Below are 17,576 nucleotides of genomic sequence, written 5' to 3' on the forward strand. Positions count from 1 at the left end.
ATCGGCGGCAATGCCTCCTCCACAAGCTTCTACCGCCCAACCTCAAATCAGAGCAAGAGGTTTGAGAAACTTAAAGAAACAATGCAAAGAACTAAATCAATGCCTACAACTAGTGATTGTGGCAGAGCGGGGGAAATCACATAGCTACAGGATGATATCAACGAAAAGATTAGTTTTTTTTTTTTGCAATGTTCCTCATCTGCTATTGACCCTAAGTCGGCGTGCTGTGGGTCTACGTGCAACCAAGCAAGCCAGCGAACGATCATGCAAAAAAGGACCTTCGATGAACCATTTACTATAGAATTAGGACATAAACATGCATTTTAAAAGAAGTAGGACTAAAATGACACTGTCTAGAAACTTTTAGGACATCCAATATATTTTCTCATCGGGCTTTTTGGCCCTCTGTTGATGTGGCATGAGTCAACGTGCCATGCGGGCAGGTCAGCGAGCCCTCGTGAAAAAAAGACTTCGGGTGAACCACTTACTAAAGAATTAGGACCTAAAGGTGCGTTCTGAAATAATTAGGACTAAAGTGACATCCGATGAAACAAAACCTCCAGTGCATTTAACTCAATTTTAAACTTTGAGCATTTAAAGAAAACTTTAAACTTCGAGAGTAGTACAAGAATTTATTTCGCAAAAAAATCATTTAGTACGTTTTTTAAATTAAAATCATTTACGTTTTACTCCAGCAAAAAAAATCTGCCCTGCCGGTGGAGAAACGTCTCTTCAATCGACTCGTTGGACACGCACAGAGCCTGCTCCAGTCTGTTCGACCGGAGCGCCGCCTGCCTCTGTTCCTCCCGCCCAGCGACCCGGCGGCCGGCGACCAAGGCAGTGCCCGCGGCGAGGTGAGTTCCACATTCTAATTCAATTCTCTTCCTCCTTGTGAACTCTTGACCGGTTCAATATCTTAAACCATAGGTCTTCGCAGCCTAGGGTTCGGCTTCACCCTTCTCCTCTCCGCATCTCGGTCTTCACCCAGGCGCGGCGGCGGCGCCATCCCGCCCTTCAGCTGTCGACACAGAAAACGCCGCAGGTAACACCCCCTACCCCCCTTGCTTCCTCTGATGAAACGTGGAGCTTGTTCTTGTGGTGGGAAAAGTTTAAATTGAGGGGCAGGTGGTGGGGGCGAGCGGCGTTGCGGGGCGGAGGTGCGGTGAGCGCCGTGGCATGGGATGCAGCGTGACAGCGCCTTTTAATATTCCATGGCTTCTGTGATTCATTCACGGTTACCTATCCTAGTGCTTTTCAGCTGAGATGAAAACTTTAATCTGTTCCATAAGCGTGTGGTAGAATCGGATCAAACACCTATTGTAACTTGCAAATAATCCTTGTAGTTGACATATGCCTGAGGACAAACCTTTTGACCTTGTTCTGCTAATCCTTTCTCCTCCAGGATCTTGGCCTAGACCCCGTTGATCTAGTTCTGTCCTTGGCAACGGAGCATTATTTAGATGGTACTCCCTCCGTGCCATAATACAACAAGTTCTTATTACACCCAATATGTGAGTATATTGGATGTAATAAGATCTTATATTATGGGACGGAGGGAGTAACATAAAGTTCTGGATAGACCGTTCATCGTTGCGGGGCATTTTGGTTACAGTTCAGGATATTCAATTTCTTCGTGCTTGTATAATCGCCTCCGTGTAATGTAGCACAGTACCATGCACAACGATACTTCAGCACCAAGCTCAGCACCTTACTTACCTGAGTGTTGGCTCAGGATTTTTTTTAATTTTCTTGTAGTCCTGCCAAATATTATGTAATACTCAAGATTAGTTATACTTGAATGCCCTCAACTGTATTGGTAGAGGTTGATAGTTTGATAATTTTTGTGATAATCTTGGGTTATACTGCTATAGCACTTTGTTGGTTATATGATTCATATTCTCTGCGGTTTCATGTACTTTTTTTTTTGCTATTGCAGCTCTAATTTGATTGTTTGTTATAGTCCAGATTAAGGCCTCCCTTGGTTCATAGGGTAGGAAAATCGTAGGAATAGGAAAGTCATAGGAAATGAGATGACATGTATCTCAAATCCTATGAGTAGGAATAGGGAAGGAAATGCCCTTTGATTCACATCATAGGATTTTTTCCATTGAGTCTAGGCTAATGTTTATTTTCCTATGAAATGTGGAGGATAGGAAGAATTCCTCCATAGGAATAGGATTCCATTCCTACGAACCAAAGGGCTCTTAAGGAAATTTTTCTATAGAAATCCTACCCTATGAAATTCCTACAAGATTCCTCTAAACCAAAGGAGGCCTAAGGGAGTAGGATCATCTGGTAACTGGCACCCAGGTTTTTCTACTAGTTTGTGTCTAACATGTTACATGTGTAGTCCTGTACTAGAACTCTAGAAGTCAATCATGAGCATCCTATCACATGCTTGTAAGCCCAATTCACAACGACCATTCCAGCTATTTTCCGAGTTTCTTTGTTGGCTCCAGGAGTTGTAAACTTGTAATCTGAGGTACAGAGACTCTGTATCCTCGTTGAACATAAGGTTACTTTCTGCCCGTAAGGTTTCATAACTTGTGACCTTGGTTTAGTGCCCTGCCTCAGTGATAATTTACTCTCATTGTGTCAAACAAAATTCCTTTGAAGTTATAGGCTTTGTTATTATTACAAGCATGTGAGCAAGTATTCATTCCCAGCTTGTTTGCAAGAATCCTGAGTATAGTTTTCAGCTGCTAGTTTTGTTCCCAGCTTGTTTGTTTGCAAGAATCCTGAGTATAGTTTTCAGCTGCTCGTTTTGTTGCCTTTTTGTGTGGTGAGGACTTCTTAATGCAACTGCCATTTGACTATGAACTATCAAGCTTGTTACAAGCTTCAGATGCCTTTTGTGTAGCGCAATAATCTTTTTCTCTTTGTTGTTTTTCCTTTGCTAGTGGACAGATAATTAGGGTACAATAGCAGATCGTTATTGAATAATTGATTGCGCCCTAATTCTGAACTGTAGTCTTTTCTATTACAGGAAACAATCTGAATCAAGGCAAGGATCGGCGTGATGTCTTTCCTGAGGCTGCTACCTCAAAGGTTGCCCCAATTTGTTAGGTACTCGCACATCTCACCTTTAAAATTTGAGCAAGCCTGTGCTATATCATAAATATTTCCACTATTATGGTGGAAAGGATATCTACTTTAATTTGCTTTCTTGACTATGACACACAGGCAGGTGGAGCGAGATGTCGAGACTGTAATCAATGTTCTGCAGCCAGGTCCAATAGGAATTGTGGAGCATAAGTTCACTGATGCAGAGATCCGCGAGGCGCAAGTCACTGTAAGGAGTGCCGTTGAGAAATGGCGAAGGAACAGTGCTCTGGAGAGAAATGTTGGCACTGGTTCTTTTCATAAATCGAAGTAGCGCTCTACGTCATGACTTGGTGCAGCACCAATACTGAAAATAAAAGTGTGCCGTGGTTGCAACTGTTCGTCTTGGTGTAGTTAATGTGTTCTCTCTGTCAGTGAACAAATGCAATTGATCATGATACACCTCCTCGATGATCTATTATCGGCAAAAGTGTACACTCTGCTCGAGTTTCTGAAATTGTTCTTCTAAAGTTTGATGTTCTAAAAAATATCTCCTCAATCAAAGTGTGCTTTGTGGCACTGTGGATTAAATGGAGTTGCCTCGAGTCGGATGTATGATTTGTTTGCAAAGGGTTACCAATTGCCAAACATCTCTGTAACAGAAGGTGGTTTAGTGTGTCAGGGAACCGTTTGAACCTGTTTCTATCACTGTTGAATTCTTTTTTTTTTAATCAAGTTTGCTGTTTTGCCACAAGAGAATAAAAAAAATTGCGATGTAGAGAATAAAGCAATTTCACGAGCTTTCCCCTTAGTTTTTGTTTTGTTTGTATCTCTCATCAACCCATTTCATTCTCATTATAGCACAAGTTTAAAAAAAACATAACATAGTGCCTAGCTTGAATTTTGCCAAAAACAAGAGTAGCTTAGCTTGAAGTTTGTATCTAAGATCTTGTATTTTAGTTCTACGTTTCTGTATCAAAATGAACTGTTGGGAAGCAACTTCATCTATTTTTTGGTATTCATATATTGCACGATGCTTATTGCCACAGAAGCTGGAATAACTTCATCTATTTCTTTATGTTTTTTTCAATTTTCTCAAAATATAAACACGTGTTTGCTCATTACGTTTTCACTTTTGCATTACACATTGCCACTGCCTCCTTATACCGACTCCATTTTTGTAATATCTAAACACATGTCATGACGTTCTCGCTTTAGCATTGCCACTGCCTCCTCCTAGCGTTTTTTGGACTTTTTTCAATATTCTCAATATATAAACACGTGTTTGCTCATTACGTTTTCGCTATTGCATTGCACATTGTCACTGCCTCCTTATAGCGGCTCCACTTTTTTTATATCTAAACAGATGTCTGCTCATTACTTTTGCATCGCGTAAGATACATACTGGGAGCACCCCAGCCTCCTCAGAGTTTAGCGATTCCTGACCGTCCGATCTGGTGGTTGATGCCTTTTGGGCCGTCCGATCTAGAGATGGAGAGACGCCGGCCGTCGGATAAAGAGCGACACTGTGGATCCAAACAGTGTGCGCCCCAGGCTGCCACCGCGCGTAATTCCTAGATCCTCCCGAGGATATTTTGGTCATTCCACATACGATTATAAATAAACAGCGGCCTCCGTGCTAAAACCTAGCCGCCGCCTCCTCTTCCCTCGCTCATTTTCACTCCTCCCGCAGCCGCCTCCCTCCGTCCCTCGCTCTCACCGCCGATCCCATCTCCCCTATCCTCCCCGTTCATCCCTAGCCCGCCGCCGGCGCCGGCGATCGCCGTTCCAATCTCCACAGCCCCTCCTTCTCCACCGTGGCCCGTTACTTCGTCAGCAACCTCTCGCCGGTCTGATTCGAGCCGCTCCACGCCATCCCGGCCCCGACCCCCCTTCTTCCAAGCCGGCGCGGCCACCGTCGACGGCGAGGATCAATACCAGCCGCAGGAGGAGCAGGAGTGCGGCGGGAAGGAGGAGGATGATCAGGGGAGGTCGAGCCGCCATCCGCCGCCGGCCGTCGACACCTCCTGTTCGACCACACAGAGAGAGCACCAGACTGTCGTCCTTGCGTTCGTTCTCCTCCAGGAAGAAGACGACCCAAGGTGAGCCACCTTCGATCGATCTCGCAGGGTCAGCGGGGACTACAACCTGAGGCTCCATGGCGGCGGCCAGCGAGTTCATATCTCCCTCGACGAGAGGACATGTACGCGCCCTGTTGTGTTCCATCCATCGATCCATCCTCCCACTCTTGTCGCCGCCTTCTGTTCCTCATCGCGCCTGCCTCTGTTTGCTTTTTTTGGGTGTATATTCAGGCTCCAGGTTTGCATCGCATGGCGTGTAGCTCCACGGCTTCTTCAGGGCCAGCATCAAGCTGCCCTCTGACTACGCCACCGGCGTCGTCGTCGCCTTCTACGTGAGTACATATATACCACACCCCTACACTGCATCTCGCTTTTTGCAACAAACAACAATAACAACAACAACAAAGCCTTTAGTCCCAAACAAGTTGGGGTAGGCTAGAGGTGAAACCCATAAGATCTCGCATCCAACTCATGGCTCTGGCACATGGATAGCAAGCTTCCACGCACCCCTGTCCATAGCTAGCTCTTTGGTGATACTCCAATCCTTCAGGTCTCTCTTAACGAACTCCTCCCATGTCAAATTCGGTCTACCCCGCCCTCTCTTGACATTCTCCGCACGCTTTAGCCGTCCGCTATGCACTGGAGCTTCTGGAGGCCTGCGCTGAATATGCCCAAACCATCTCAGACGATGTTGGACAAGCTTCTCCTCAATTGGTGCTACCCCAACTCTATCTCGTATATCATCATTCCAGACTCGATCCTTCCTCGTGTGGCCACACATCCATCTCAACATACGCATCTCCGCCACACCTAACTGTTGAACATGTCGCCTTTTAGTCGGCCAACACTCCGCGCCATACAACATTGCGGGTCGAACCGCCGTCCTGTAGAACTTGCCTTTTAGCTTTTGTGGCACTCTCTTGTCACAGAGAATGCCAGAAGCTTGGCGCCACTTCATCCATCCGGCTTTGATTCGATGGTTCACATCTTCATCAATACCCCCATCCTCCTGCAACATTGACCCCAAATACCGAAAGGTGTCCTTCCGAGGTACCACCTGGCCATCAAGGCTAACCTCCTCCTCCTCGCACCTAGTAGTACTGAAACCGCACATCATGTACTCGGTTTTAGTTCTACTAAGCCTAAACCCTTTCGATTACAAGGTTTGTCTCCATAACTCTAACTTCCTATTTACCCCCGTCCGACTATCGTCAACTAGCACCACATCATCCGCAAAGAGCATACACCATGGGATATCTCCTTGTATATCCCTTGTGACCTCATCCATCACCAATGCAAAAAGATAAGGACTCAAAGCTGACCCCTAATGCAGTCCTATCTTAATCGGGAAGTCATCGGTGTCGACATCACTTGTTCGAACACTTGTCACAACATTATCGTACATGTCCTTGATGAGGGTAATGTACTTTGCTGGGACTTTGTGTTTCTCCAAGGCCCACCACATGACATTTCGCGGTATCTTATCATAGGCCTTCTCCAAGTCAATGAACACCATATGCAAGTCCTTCTTTTGCTCCCTATATCTCTCCATAAGTTGTCGTACCAAGAAAATGGCTTCCGTGGTCGACCTCCCAGGCATGAAACCAAACTGATTGAGAGTGTGACGAGAGAATTACTGTTAACAGACTTTGGCGTCCGGTACATGTCGAACGGCGAGCTGGACTCGAGTTCCTTACAGGTACAATTCGCCTCTCCCTTATGCAATATGACTAGGCTGGAGTTAGGGGTCATGGCTTCGGGTCAACAACACACGTCTTAGCTCTAACGTGATACAAGGCCCTGATAGATTGCAGATACACTCTAAAAATACCAAACTGTTGAATCGTGAGAAATTCATAGTATATGTGATTCTGTAGATTGTATTTATACGTATATGAAGCTTTTTGCAAAATAGAGCAGAAATAAAATAAAAGAGCTTTTTGTTTAGCTTAACAGAGAAAGACTAAGATACATTTTGTTTCTATCACAAGAATGGATGCAAGTGTCTTGTGCATTGGATTCCAAGGGGAAGTCACATCCAGAAAAAAAAACAAGAATCAAGTGTATGGTTGTGCAAAAAGTCAATAACAAAGAAACAAAGTATGCTAATGTTTGCTCTGATTTATATGATGACATTGCTTCTTGAAACTTAAGACCACTTTGTAATGTTTTGGACAAGCTTTTACCCAAGTGCAGCATTTGGTTTACTGTTTGCCTCAGTGTATCCAACTTTTCTGGTGGACCAAATACATAGCAACACCATGTAATATAGGAAGGAAAGAAAATTTAGTATACGACATAGTGTTGGCATTTTTCATATGGTGAAGTTCTGATCTTGTACTTAATCTAAAACATTAGTGCTATGTTTTACTTTGTTGGTAACCTGTCAATTTGTACGCTTCCTGCCCTTCTCATTTTCAGTGGAACTTAATAATATCATCTCATTAATTTTGTCCCTTGTTATTTTATATCATATGAAAGTTGTTTACGCATCGGTATCTTTTTGCAGAAAGGACTGCATACATTGGACACTTGACTGGAGGTTTAATTCATTTGATATTGTCTTCACTAACTGTGAGTGAGTTTACATTTATCTATCATTACAAAATGCGTTCTTCTGTTCTTCCAGTCTGCATGTTTTGTGACCTTACAACTTCTCCATGATGGCAATATATCTGCTTATGACTATTCTAATTGTTCTCATGGTTGCTTTCCCTTTTGATGACTCATATGCATGATATGTCTCATCCTTAAACTTCTTATCACATTTTGTTTTACTTGGCCGTTGCATCTAGGAAATTTTTGTGTAAACAGATCTACCATTGGTATATATGTTGAAGTAGTAACTTTAAACCTCCCCGCAATACCAAACAATAGTTACTTTAAACCATATGCAAGCCCATTTTACATGAAATTTTCTGGTTTTATCACATTGCATTGTCCACCGATGAATAGAACCTATACAGACTGCTGTATGAATATCATCACCTTTTTAAAAGTTGATTTGCCTTCAGTGGTATGTACTACTATTTTCTTCGACATATAACAATGGATAGAATGTGCACATCTGTGTTTCTATAGTTATTTGCCCTTCATAAAAATTTTCTACCTGCTTAATGATTGTCGTTCAGAATTTAGATGTTTTTTTGGATGAAAGATGATGTTTCATTCTTTTAGTAGTCCACTGGATAGTCCAAAATCTGTTTTACATAGTTAATTATTCGTTGGTAACTCAGAAGTGGTTGTTCATAACTAACCGTGCATGGATGTTTAGTTATGTACCTTGAGCTTTATTGTAGTCTGCAAGAAGTTTCCTACTGTTCCACTCCTCGTTTGTGCATCTTATCAGTAGATGCTTATTTATTTAATCATCTCGATTATTTGATCAGTTGACGGTTCAATTCCACTTTGATGCTTGAATGTCTCGAAAAGAAGGTAAAGATGGATATATGCACCCTGTTGAAGTTACAATTGTTTTTTCTTACTTCTATAGTTGTATTCAGTTTCTAAAGGCCTTTCAAGCTTTCTATTCTTACGGATATCTGCATTTCCATACATTTTCTCAAGTTGTGGATTTGGAGTGACCAGTATGATTGGGTTCTCCATTAGACATTATCTACAGTCTCCCCGACATTTCTTATTTCATATGCAAGCAGCTAACCAATGTAACATGATTATGTTTTGAGTGTAGCTCTACTTTTTCAAGGATGTTGTTCATAGCTATAATGTTTTTTAAGTATCACATTTTACGATGACTGTACCTATAATGTTGTTCATATAAGATACAGGGCAAAGTATTTGTGCAACCTCTGTCCCTGTCCAACGTGTTGTGCGTTGTAGGAGGAGCAAGGGGACCCCGGTCTGGTATCAAGCCGAGGTGAGCCCCTCCTTCCCATGCATCCTTTTTGTTTGGGAGATGCCGCCTTTTCTTGACTTGTCATGTTGTCATGCGTGCAGCCATGTCCAGGTTGGAGTGGTGATGGCAGCTGCAGCGGGACGGATGACGCCGGCAACAAGCACAGTTCCTCATCTTTGTCTCCGACGAAAAGGATCATCTGGTGACAAAACACCTCCTCCTTCTCTTCTCTGTGTGTGCTCCTCCCATTGATGATAAACAGACAGAAGTTGTTTCAGGACAGGGTATCTTGCTAGGAAACAGACTATGTAGTCTGTACTCTATGTGCCATTAAAACTGTTTATTGTTATTGCAACTGAAGCTGCACAAAAGGGCTTTCGGTTGTTTATACATTACTCAGCCTCCAGTCTCATTATGTACAAATGAATTGATCTAATTATTATGAAAGACCTGTGGGGTGTGTTGCTTTCTGTATAAATAACTTGCTATAATTGTAGGTTTTGTTCTATTTCTTTTTTTTAAACTTGATGCGTCGAGCTTTGAGCTACTATACTATTTTGGATCATGCCTTGGCCGGGCAACGCGCGCCAGGGCGCGCTTCCTATCTTGGTCGATATGTAAATTTTTATTTATTGAAATTACTTTAGGTGATTGGTTGATGCACAGTCCTGAGCAAACAAACCTTACTCATCCCCTTCTCTGTAAATCATTGTATGCAGGTTGTCGGCACATCTTCTAACAAAGTCACCTCCTGTGATCCTTCTGTCGACAAGCAGCTAGACCCAAGGTTAGTCTCTGAAGATGTCTGTTCATAATTTATTATTCTCTAAGTTCCACATGATTAGTCTCCAGAAAAAGCATGGCCGCCGGCACAAAATGGACGAAGAAGAGGTGAGCTGCCGCAACATCGAAGCTCTCGCACCGCTGCTCCCGTTGAGCTCGCGCGTGCGCCGGATCTGATGGCCAACACAGCCCGTCTGTCTTCCGGCACCTCCAAGCAAGGCCTACAACAGCAGGTGAGCCCCCTACTCTGCAATTTTTCTTCACATCCTTTGAAACGCATTGAAAGATCGCTGAAATTTATATATGCTCTATTGTCTTGAAAAATAATGTTATCTAGAAAGATGGCTCTGTCCAAAAGATCACCGAGATCCCAGATGCGGGAAATATGACCACCCCTCGCTTTAGTTTCAACAAGGTGTCAATTTACAGATGTGTCTAAATTTTTCTACATCATTGAACTAGAACTGTCTGGGAGATCAACCAGAAAATTGTTGTTGACATGGCTGTCGATCGTGGCTGCTACATGGATCAAAGCCAGAGCCTTAATATCAACATGGATTTGTATAACTTCACTGCACTTCCACGCCTGGTCCATGGTTTGCCTGTCGATTTAGATACTGTTTTAGCACTATGTGATTTTACTAAAAATTTAGCAGTCAGTGTTGAACAGGTCGTTACATCGCCACGCTTGAGCGAGTCACATGACAAGGCGTTCAATCAAAGCTCTCTCTATATGTGGTCTACTATAAAATATATTACTATACCATAATAGAATCAAATAGATTGGTTATCCTGTGTTATCATTATGCCGTGCTTTTAGTATATTGTAAATCTTGCTTTGTACCGAATCGTTATGCAAATCGATTATCCTGGGCTACCACTGTGCCATTCTCTTGGAATGTAATGAATTTTGGTGCAAATCAGTTATCCTGTCAAATCTTGATGCTTTTTTACTTAACCACTATTATTATAAATATTTTACTATGCACTGTATTTTGATGCATTCTGTTGAACCAGCTCCTTCTATGAGAGACGCTTGACCATTGCCTTACACAGGCACTACGCGTTGCGCTTTCTGATGTAAATCACTTCCTGGACAGGCGGCACACATCCTGATGCAAATCAGTTCCTGAACACCCAACTTGAGATCAATTATCCCGTAGGTTGACTATACCTTGGTTTTAGTAGTCTTTAATGTTTTTGCTCTATACTTCTGACTACTATTTCTAGCTTAGCTTAATAGCCCTTCTGGGCTCAACTGTATTAAAAAATATGGCTTACAATTGTTGTTCTGGATTATGTTGTCCCTTCTGCGTTGTCGGATGCTTTACCTTGGCAGCATGGTTTAAATTCCTTGCTTTCTCCATGTGAATTTTCTTTAAGGAACCAATTTTGCTCTTTGATGTTGCATCGACCAATGCTCGGTACCTAATATAACTAAAAGTCGGTTACCGGGTCAATACACCTTATAAAAATTATGAATGGGCAATATGTGGCCATCTAGAGTAGAATTTGGTTTATTGATTGATACAAGGGTCAAATTAGTCTTTTCTCAAGGTAATCACCACTGTTTTGTTTTTAAGCTTATGTGCCTGATTTTTTTAGGATCTCCGTGTCAAGGTGGGGATATATCAAAGTAATGCCATGTTCTAATTATAAATGAAGAGAAAGTTAAGAACTTAGTAATTACATAGTAATCATGGCTAGAGCATAGAGGTCAGAGATGTCAAATGATTTATTAAAAAATTGTATTTCCAACAACACATTGGGTCACATCGGGTATGCATTTTTTGTAGAATATAAGTCAGGTTTAAAACTTTTTACCACGACAACTAGAGTAAATCCATCGTATATATTCAGTAACGTATATATTTAGATATTTATGATGTTGCATAAGCATATTTCAGTCGCCTGGGAGCACTAGCTGCTGGCGTATATATGTATTCCTTGGTTCTAACAAGATGCATGCCAATCTTAGAAAATATAGTAAGTACCTATCCTGAAATTTATGACTCACGTGAGGTGACTATCTGTAGATAACTATTGTTCTTGCATAGCTGGTTGATTTATTTGATTATAATCAAACCAAACTATTGTAGTTTTAAGGTCGTGGTTATTCAAATGAAAAATGATCAAAGAAATACATGTACAGAGTCACATCTCTTGAGATCATGATTAGGCATGCAATTACTCCTTCAAATTATTGTGATATTGTATATTGCTCTTTAGTCTAATAAATTATGTAATGTGGTGCTCCACCTCCTTCTCTCTTCTTGCCAGGACATATACTCTGTCGGATTGCATCTATGTTCTAAAATCTTTTCCAGACCTAATCAATATGTGAAAGTTTAGTGAGGGGCGCCCCCGTTTACTCACGCCGCTCCAGGTTCACATCTCTCCCTCTCTCTCTCTCTGCTCCTCCCATTGTATTGACTTGCAGCTTGCTGCCGGAACCGGATGGGGTCTCCAGCCAGCCTGCCATTTGGCTTGCAGTCCTGGTCGTTGCAAGTTAGCCTTACATATGTACAAGAGTTTTAGTACTTCATTAATGTGACAAAGTGAAGAGAAAATTGTTGCATCGAATTACTAATGGAATGGTTTCGATGAGAACTGATAAAGAATATTTTTCACGACTGAGACGTTGATATGAAATTTGAGTATTTAATAGAGAAGTCCAGTTCATATATGAAGAAAAAGAAAGGCATGATGTACTACATTGACCGTGATTATTAGCCCATTATGGTACTTCAAATCTGATAAAGAATATATTTCATGACTGAGACATGGGATTTAGAGTCTTAGTTCTGATATGTACATAAATCTCCTTTTATTTTGTCATGCTACTGATAGTTTTAATATGAGACTATTTTTTCTGTTTATGTCTTATAAATAATGAAATGGCATATATGTTAAGTTCTCCTATTTTAATTATATTATGTTGTCGATGATGTATGGTTCTGGAATTTGGAGATTAACATTCAGGCTTTGGTATCTTGAATCGTTTTGCTTTCTACTAAACTTGATGCAAACAATTTGTCCTATCTGGCACTGGCTTTTTGGAACAAATTTTGTCATGTGCTTGCAAATTAATTATCCTTTTGACTTAGTATACTCAGATTACCATGCTTTTGGTATATCTCTACTGTTTGCGCTCTATACTAAGCTCCTTAGTACTGAAAGAATGCTGTGATTTTCCTTGAATGTACAAGATCTGTACACGCTGGGTCATGGTGCTCAGGCGGGCAACGCGCGCCAAGGCGCGCTTCCGATCTAGTTAGACATTATCGCAGGACCATGCCACTGAAGTGTAGGCCAATTTGTAGGGTTTTTTTTTGTGCTTTTTACAATTTTCTCAATATATAAACAGATGTCTGCTCATTACTTTTGCATTAGACATTATCACAGGACCATTATCGCAGGACCGAGCCCTCCTTCTAGCGTTTTTTTGTAGTAGTATATTATTTACTAACAATATACTTTCTCCGTCTCAAAATAAATGTGTTAATGTTGGTATAAAATTGTTTTAAAATCAAAACACTTATTTTGGAACGAAGGAAGTATATATCTAAACTCATGTTTGCTCATTACGCTTCTGCTTCTACATTTCACACTGCCATTGGACCATGTCACTGAAGTGTAGGCCAAAATTTAGTCTTCTACTCTTACAATTCATTCGGCCAGGCAAACAGACTTGGTTCACTTGTACCCTAAACATCCACACAAACGGTTTGCGCCACCGGAAGTAGCAAAGGGGGAAAATTGCATTTATTTTCCTTCTCCTAAGAGCATTTACCGCCACAACCTGTTAATTTGGACCCTAAACATCCGTGAGCGCGCGGGCCTCAAAATTTGCCATTTGCAATCACTATTTTCAAACACCAAATACATGCAAACACATGCGTGTCAATTATTTTGGATGTTTAGACCGTGTTGGGCCGGCGGGGTTGTTATAAACGCCAAATAAATTTCTCGTAGTTAAGATTTAACATCTATGTTGGGCCAGCGGGGTTTGGGGTTTAGTCCTACCTCGTTGCGTGAGTAGCGAGGCGACCAACTTAAATAGCCGTGTTGTTCAGAAGTGATAAGTTTCGGTCATCATTATACTCTTTGTGAAAGATATGGACTGTCAGTATTAATCTTCTCTCTTCACAAAGGGAACATCGATGGCTGTCCGGCTCTTTTTGAATCACAATGTGTTGAACATAAAGGGCAAGGTGCAGTCGGATGCAATGGTGGCGACGGAGCTAGCAGAGATCCGACGCGGAGGAGCAAGTGAAAAAGGATAGGTTAGAGGGGGATTTGGTTCACTTTTTGCGGGGGTCAAGCTGTCAGATCCAATGTGGCAGACACGCCCGGGCCGCCTCATATCCGCCCTACATTTAGATTGAATATGAGGGGCGCCGTTCAGCCCGAGCATTCGAGACCGACTTGAGGCCGCTGCATGGGTCGGGTTGGTTTTTTTGACCGGTCAGTGACCCCGGCATCCTCCCGGAGGGGAGTTTGAGGCGCGAGGCTGTAGATGCTCTAACCCCACAAAGTGATGGTTTGCGCTGAATTCTAACAAAAAAAATTATCTATATGCTTTGTTCATGCCATAATATTTTGGTCAGGCAGATTCCCTTTATTACCACAGTGCATCAAACCGACAGCGTGTATATTAGAACAAGAATGAGCAACTGGCAGAAAGCTCTCACAACAACATGCATAGCCTGAACAAGAAAACCGTTTGATTCTTTTTTGCAGGGGAGATAGTAACAGTAGATTAACAGATAGCCGCGTCGCATGGTCCAATGGCAGTGCCTGCTCCCTCCCAACACAGATTAACAGTGGCTCCCAACACAGATAACATCCAATGGTAGTGCCTGCATTTCAGACAAAAAACGGAACCGGCTTGCCTGCTCCCTCCCCATGCTCCCATCCGTGCTCCCACTTTATCCTACGGTTGTCTTTTTTTCTCTTTTCTTTCTAATCTAATCATCTCCCCCCTAATTTTAAGGGGATGGGGCCGGACCTTATTTTGTTCCAATCAAATCAAGCCACGTACGCGTACGCGGGAGCACGGATGGGCACACGCCGGAGGCAAGTCTCGTCCACAAAAAACCCTAACCTCTTGCACTGCCTTACTGCATTATGACAGGCTGTGACCAACAAAAATAACACAGTTCTGTGTATAGAGTTGGAACAACCAGTAGTAGCAGACTAAAAGACCACTGTGTCAAGCATGGTCCCTAGGGTCTGTACTATGTTCGATGACATCAAATTCGAGACATGCTCCTCCAAGTGCTTCTTTGCATCCTGCCGCCCGACATTTGCTATCGCTAGTTTCTCAGGCGGCAGCTCATCCTCCTCTTGCACTGCCTTGTTGTATTTGATGGCCAGACTCAGCATTTCCTGCACATGGTAACACAAATATTAACAAACCACATTGCAGCTTCAACTAAACTGTTCTTCTGAGCGCAGGTAGGAAGTAGAATGCTACACACCTGAACAGTCTCCTCGTTGGTCTTTGAGTGGGTGTCGAATTTCTTTAAAATCAACCCATCAGTCCATTTCTTTTTGTGTAAGTTCAGCAGCATCTTCTCCTCAAGCTCATTTTTCCGGTAATTGATTGCAATGGAGTAGTAGTGCCTGTTCAGCCCGTGAATAAGTGCCTGGCAACACAGAGATAACACAAACATTTATGATAAATTATAAAGACGAGTTCAGAAGGATCAGCACTATGTAGTACACTAATACTTACCTGAATAGATGGTTTGTTTAGGTGCCCAACATTGGATGTTGTCTGCCTTGGCTCCTGGCCAAGCATCATGGTCTGAGGGTTAATGAGACGGAATGCATCGATGACTACCTTCCCCTTGACACTCTGGATGGGATCTATCACAACAGCAACTGCCCTGGGGTTTAAAGCTTCAAAACTCTGCACGTCCAAGTTTTAAGATGTTACATCTCACAAGCATAGTCAAGTCAATTCAGCAGAAATATTTACATAAGAGTAAATTTCGCCCTTTGTGGAAAAACAAGAGTAAAATCAGAGCAGTTTTTTTTTTTAATTTGAAATAAATTAGGCTTTGAGGCTCGTTGCGAACTTATTTATCACCGCCTCTTATGATGGGACATTTTCCCTTTTCCTATTCTATTCAAGATCAGATGTATACAATTCAACTCAAGTCGCTTCAGAGTTTGGACTTGGGAAGACACACAAATGTGAAGCTCATTAGACTAGCCTCTGTGGCAGGGTTGACTACCACAGAGATACTTGTACCTAGGCAGCAAACATATGACAACTGAAACAAAGTATATGCTATCTTTTAATCCTTTCACTTAAACAGATTAGATTGTTATATGCATGTTTATTAAATTTTTATTACATATATTTTTATGAGTTGGCATACAGTACAGTGGGACTGCAGAACAACCAGCGCATCTTTTTGCCAAAAAAAGTTTAAAAAGATAGTTTTTACGATGAAATGGAGAACCGTAAACGATATGTGAGCATGCCGTAAAAAACGATATATGAGCATGGATTAGTGAATTACAAAGCGGCACAATGGAACTGTGGCAAAAATAAAATCAGTTGGTATATGTTTGTCAAACAACGATTCTACAATGCAACAAAGGAACACCAAAAAATATCTGGCATTTGCATAGACCTGCTGAGTATTGATGTCAACTCCTGAAAGCCAGCAACCAAATCCAGGATGCGAGTGGTACCACCCTACCACCATTTCAGGTCTGTAAAAGCAACATATGTATTAATAGAATTGTTTGCGTACAAAATAACTGAGTAAAGATCACGCTTCATCATCAAACATTCACCAAAGAAAAACATATATTAAAGCCACGGCCAATATAATTAATAAAACAATTGGCTGGCAGTAAGCATAAAGAAATCTAGATATGTATCCTGCGCTGCATGAGGGGTGATTATGTACATTTAGGAACCTGTAAATTTTGAAAAGAATAAAATCTAGAACTTGATTTTCTTGAAACGAAATGTAACAGAGCAAGCCATGACTAACTGAATTCTAACACTAGCAGAAGTTTTGGTGTCCACAATTAAGCATAGAACAGACTGAAGGAATACTACAATCAGGAGAGGTATGAACCAAGTTACTATCGCTTATCAAGCATCGCGTACCTCCCGGTCTGCTTGAGCATGTCGAGCATGTTGGTCTGGAAGACGTGGTCGACGGCCTCGACGCTGACCCCGGTCCCGCTCTGCGGCATGGCGAAGACATCCACCACCCTGACCGTGTAGTCGTCGACGAACTCGCCCAGCATCAGGCCCATCACCTCCATGGGCACGCCGATGCAGCAGCGCGTGAGACCGATCTCGAACCATGGCGGGCGCTAGCCTGGCTTGCCAAATCCGGGGGTGGAGAGGGGTGGGGTGACTAGGGTTAGGGTTACCGACTGACCGTGCTTGAGCATCTTCAGGAGAGCGAGGGAGGAGATGTAGACCTGCTCGGAGGAGTCGAGCAGCGGCGAGTCGCTCTCCGGCTGCCCCATCCCGGTGGCGCCGCTGAAGATTCTCTGCAGCCGCTCCATTTTGCTTCTCGCCGCGTTTGCACAGGGCGCGCTTATGTCTCGCTTATAGCGAGGCAGCCCGCCAGCCCGCTACACAGTACTGGGCCAGCCTAGTAGGAACGCGGGTCGTCACGCTGACATCGTGCTGGCGTCAGGATAATTTCTTTCTTATTTTTGTTTACATTTTAAATAAATATATTTTATAAATAAATTTGCTTAAAATAAAAATCTGAATTCGATTTTTGTAAATAGTAACAAGAAAAGGTTAGCACAATTTAAAATAAAAT

At 42.4% G+C, this 17,576-nt stretch overlaps 2 protein-coding genes and 1 long non-coding RNA gene across 6 annotated transcripts; 2 read left to right on the top strand and 1 right to left on the bottom strand.

Annotated features, from left to right (window-relative positions):
- Nucleotides 1-704: 704 nt before the first annotated feature.
- LOC125515293 (uncharacterized) lies at nucleotides 705-3,633 on the top strand. 4 transcript variants are annotated; one of them, XM_048680749.2, is made up of 4 exons: nucleotides 705-854; nucleotides 928-1,042; nucleotides 2,972-3,066; nucleotides 3,184-3,633. In XM_048680749.2, exons 3-4 carry the CDS (start codon nucleotides 3,020-3,022, stop codon nucleotides 3,374-3,376), a joined length of 240 nt encoding a protein of 79 aa, XP_048536706.1. In that variant the 5' UTR covers nucleotides 705-854; nucleotides 928-1,042; nucleotides 2,972-3,019; the 3' UTR covers nucleotides 3,377-3,633. The 4 variants fall into 4 exon arrangements, with proteins under 4 accessions (XP_048536706.1, XP_048536699.1, XP_048536713.1 ...); XM_048680742.2 differs by having other exon boundaries at nucleotides 2,987-3,066; XM_048680756.2 differs by having other exon boundaries at nucleotides 938-1,042.
- Nucleotides 3,634-9,849: 6,216 nt separating this feature from the next.
- On the top strand, nucleotides 9,850-12,217 carry LOC125534899 (uncharacterized). Its single transcript, XR_007294547.2, has 3 exons — nucleotides 9,850-9,995; nucleotides 10,819-10,921; nucleotides 12,043-12,217. It is a non-coding gene; the product is annotated as an uncharacterized LOC125534899 (long non-coding RNA).
- Nucleotides 12,218-14,601: 2,384 nt separating this feature from the next.
- Nucleotides 14,602-17,324, bottom strand: LOC125534906 (26S proteasome non-ATPase regulatory subunit 14 homolog). The gene is made up of 6 exons (XM_087523508.1): nucleotides 17,224-17,324; nucleotides 16,901-17,117; nucleotides 16,413-16,494; nucleotides 15,503-15,679; nucleotides 15,246-15,413; nucleotides 14,602-15,153 (listed from the first exon to the last, which is right to left on the bottom strand). The coding sequence occupies exons 2-6, from the start codon at nucleotides 17,059-17,061 to the stop codon at nucleotides 14,962-14,964; spliced, it is 780 nt and encodes a 259-aa protein (XP_087379634.1). The 5' UTR covers nucleotides 17,062-17,117; nucleotides 17,224-17,324; the 3' UTR covers nucleotides 14,602-14,961.
- Nucleotides 17,325-17,576: the final 252 nt, after the last annotated feature.

The sequence above is a fragment of the Triticum urartu genome, chromosome 1A (genome assembly GCF_056163025.1).
Source record: "Triticum urartu cultivar PI428250 chromosome 1A, HENAU_Tu73, whole genome shotgun sequence".
In the NCBI taxonomy this organism is placed as follows: domain Eukaryota; kingdom Viridiplantae; phylum Streptophyta; class Magnoliopsida; order Poales; family Poaceae; genus Triticum; species Triticum urartu.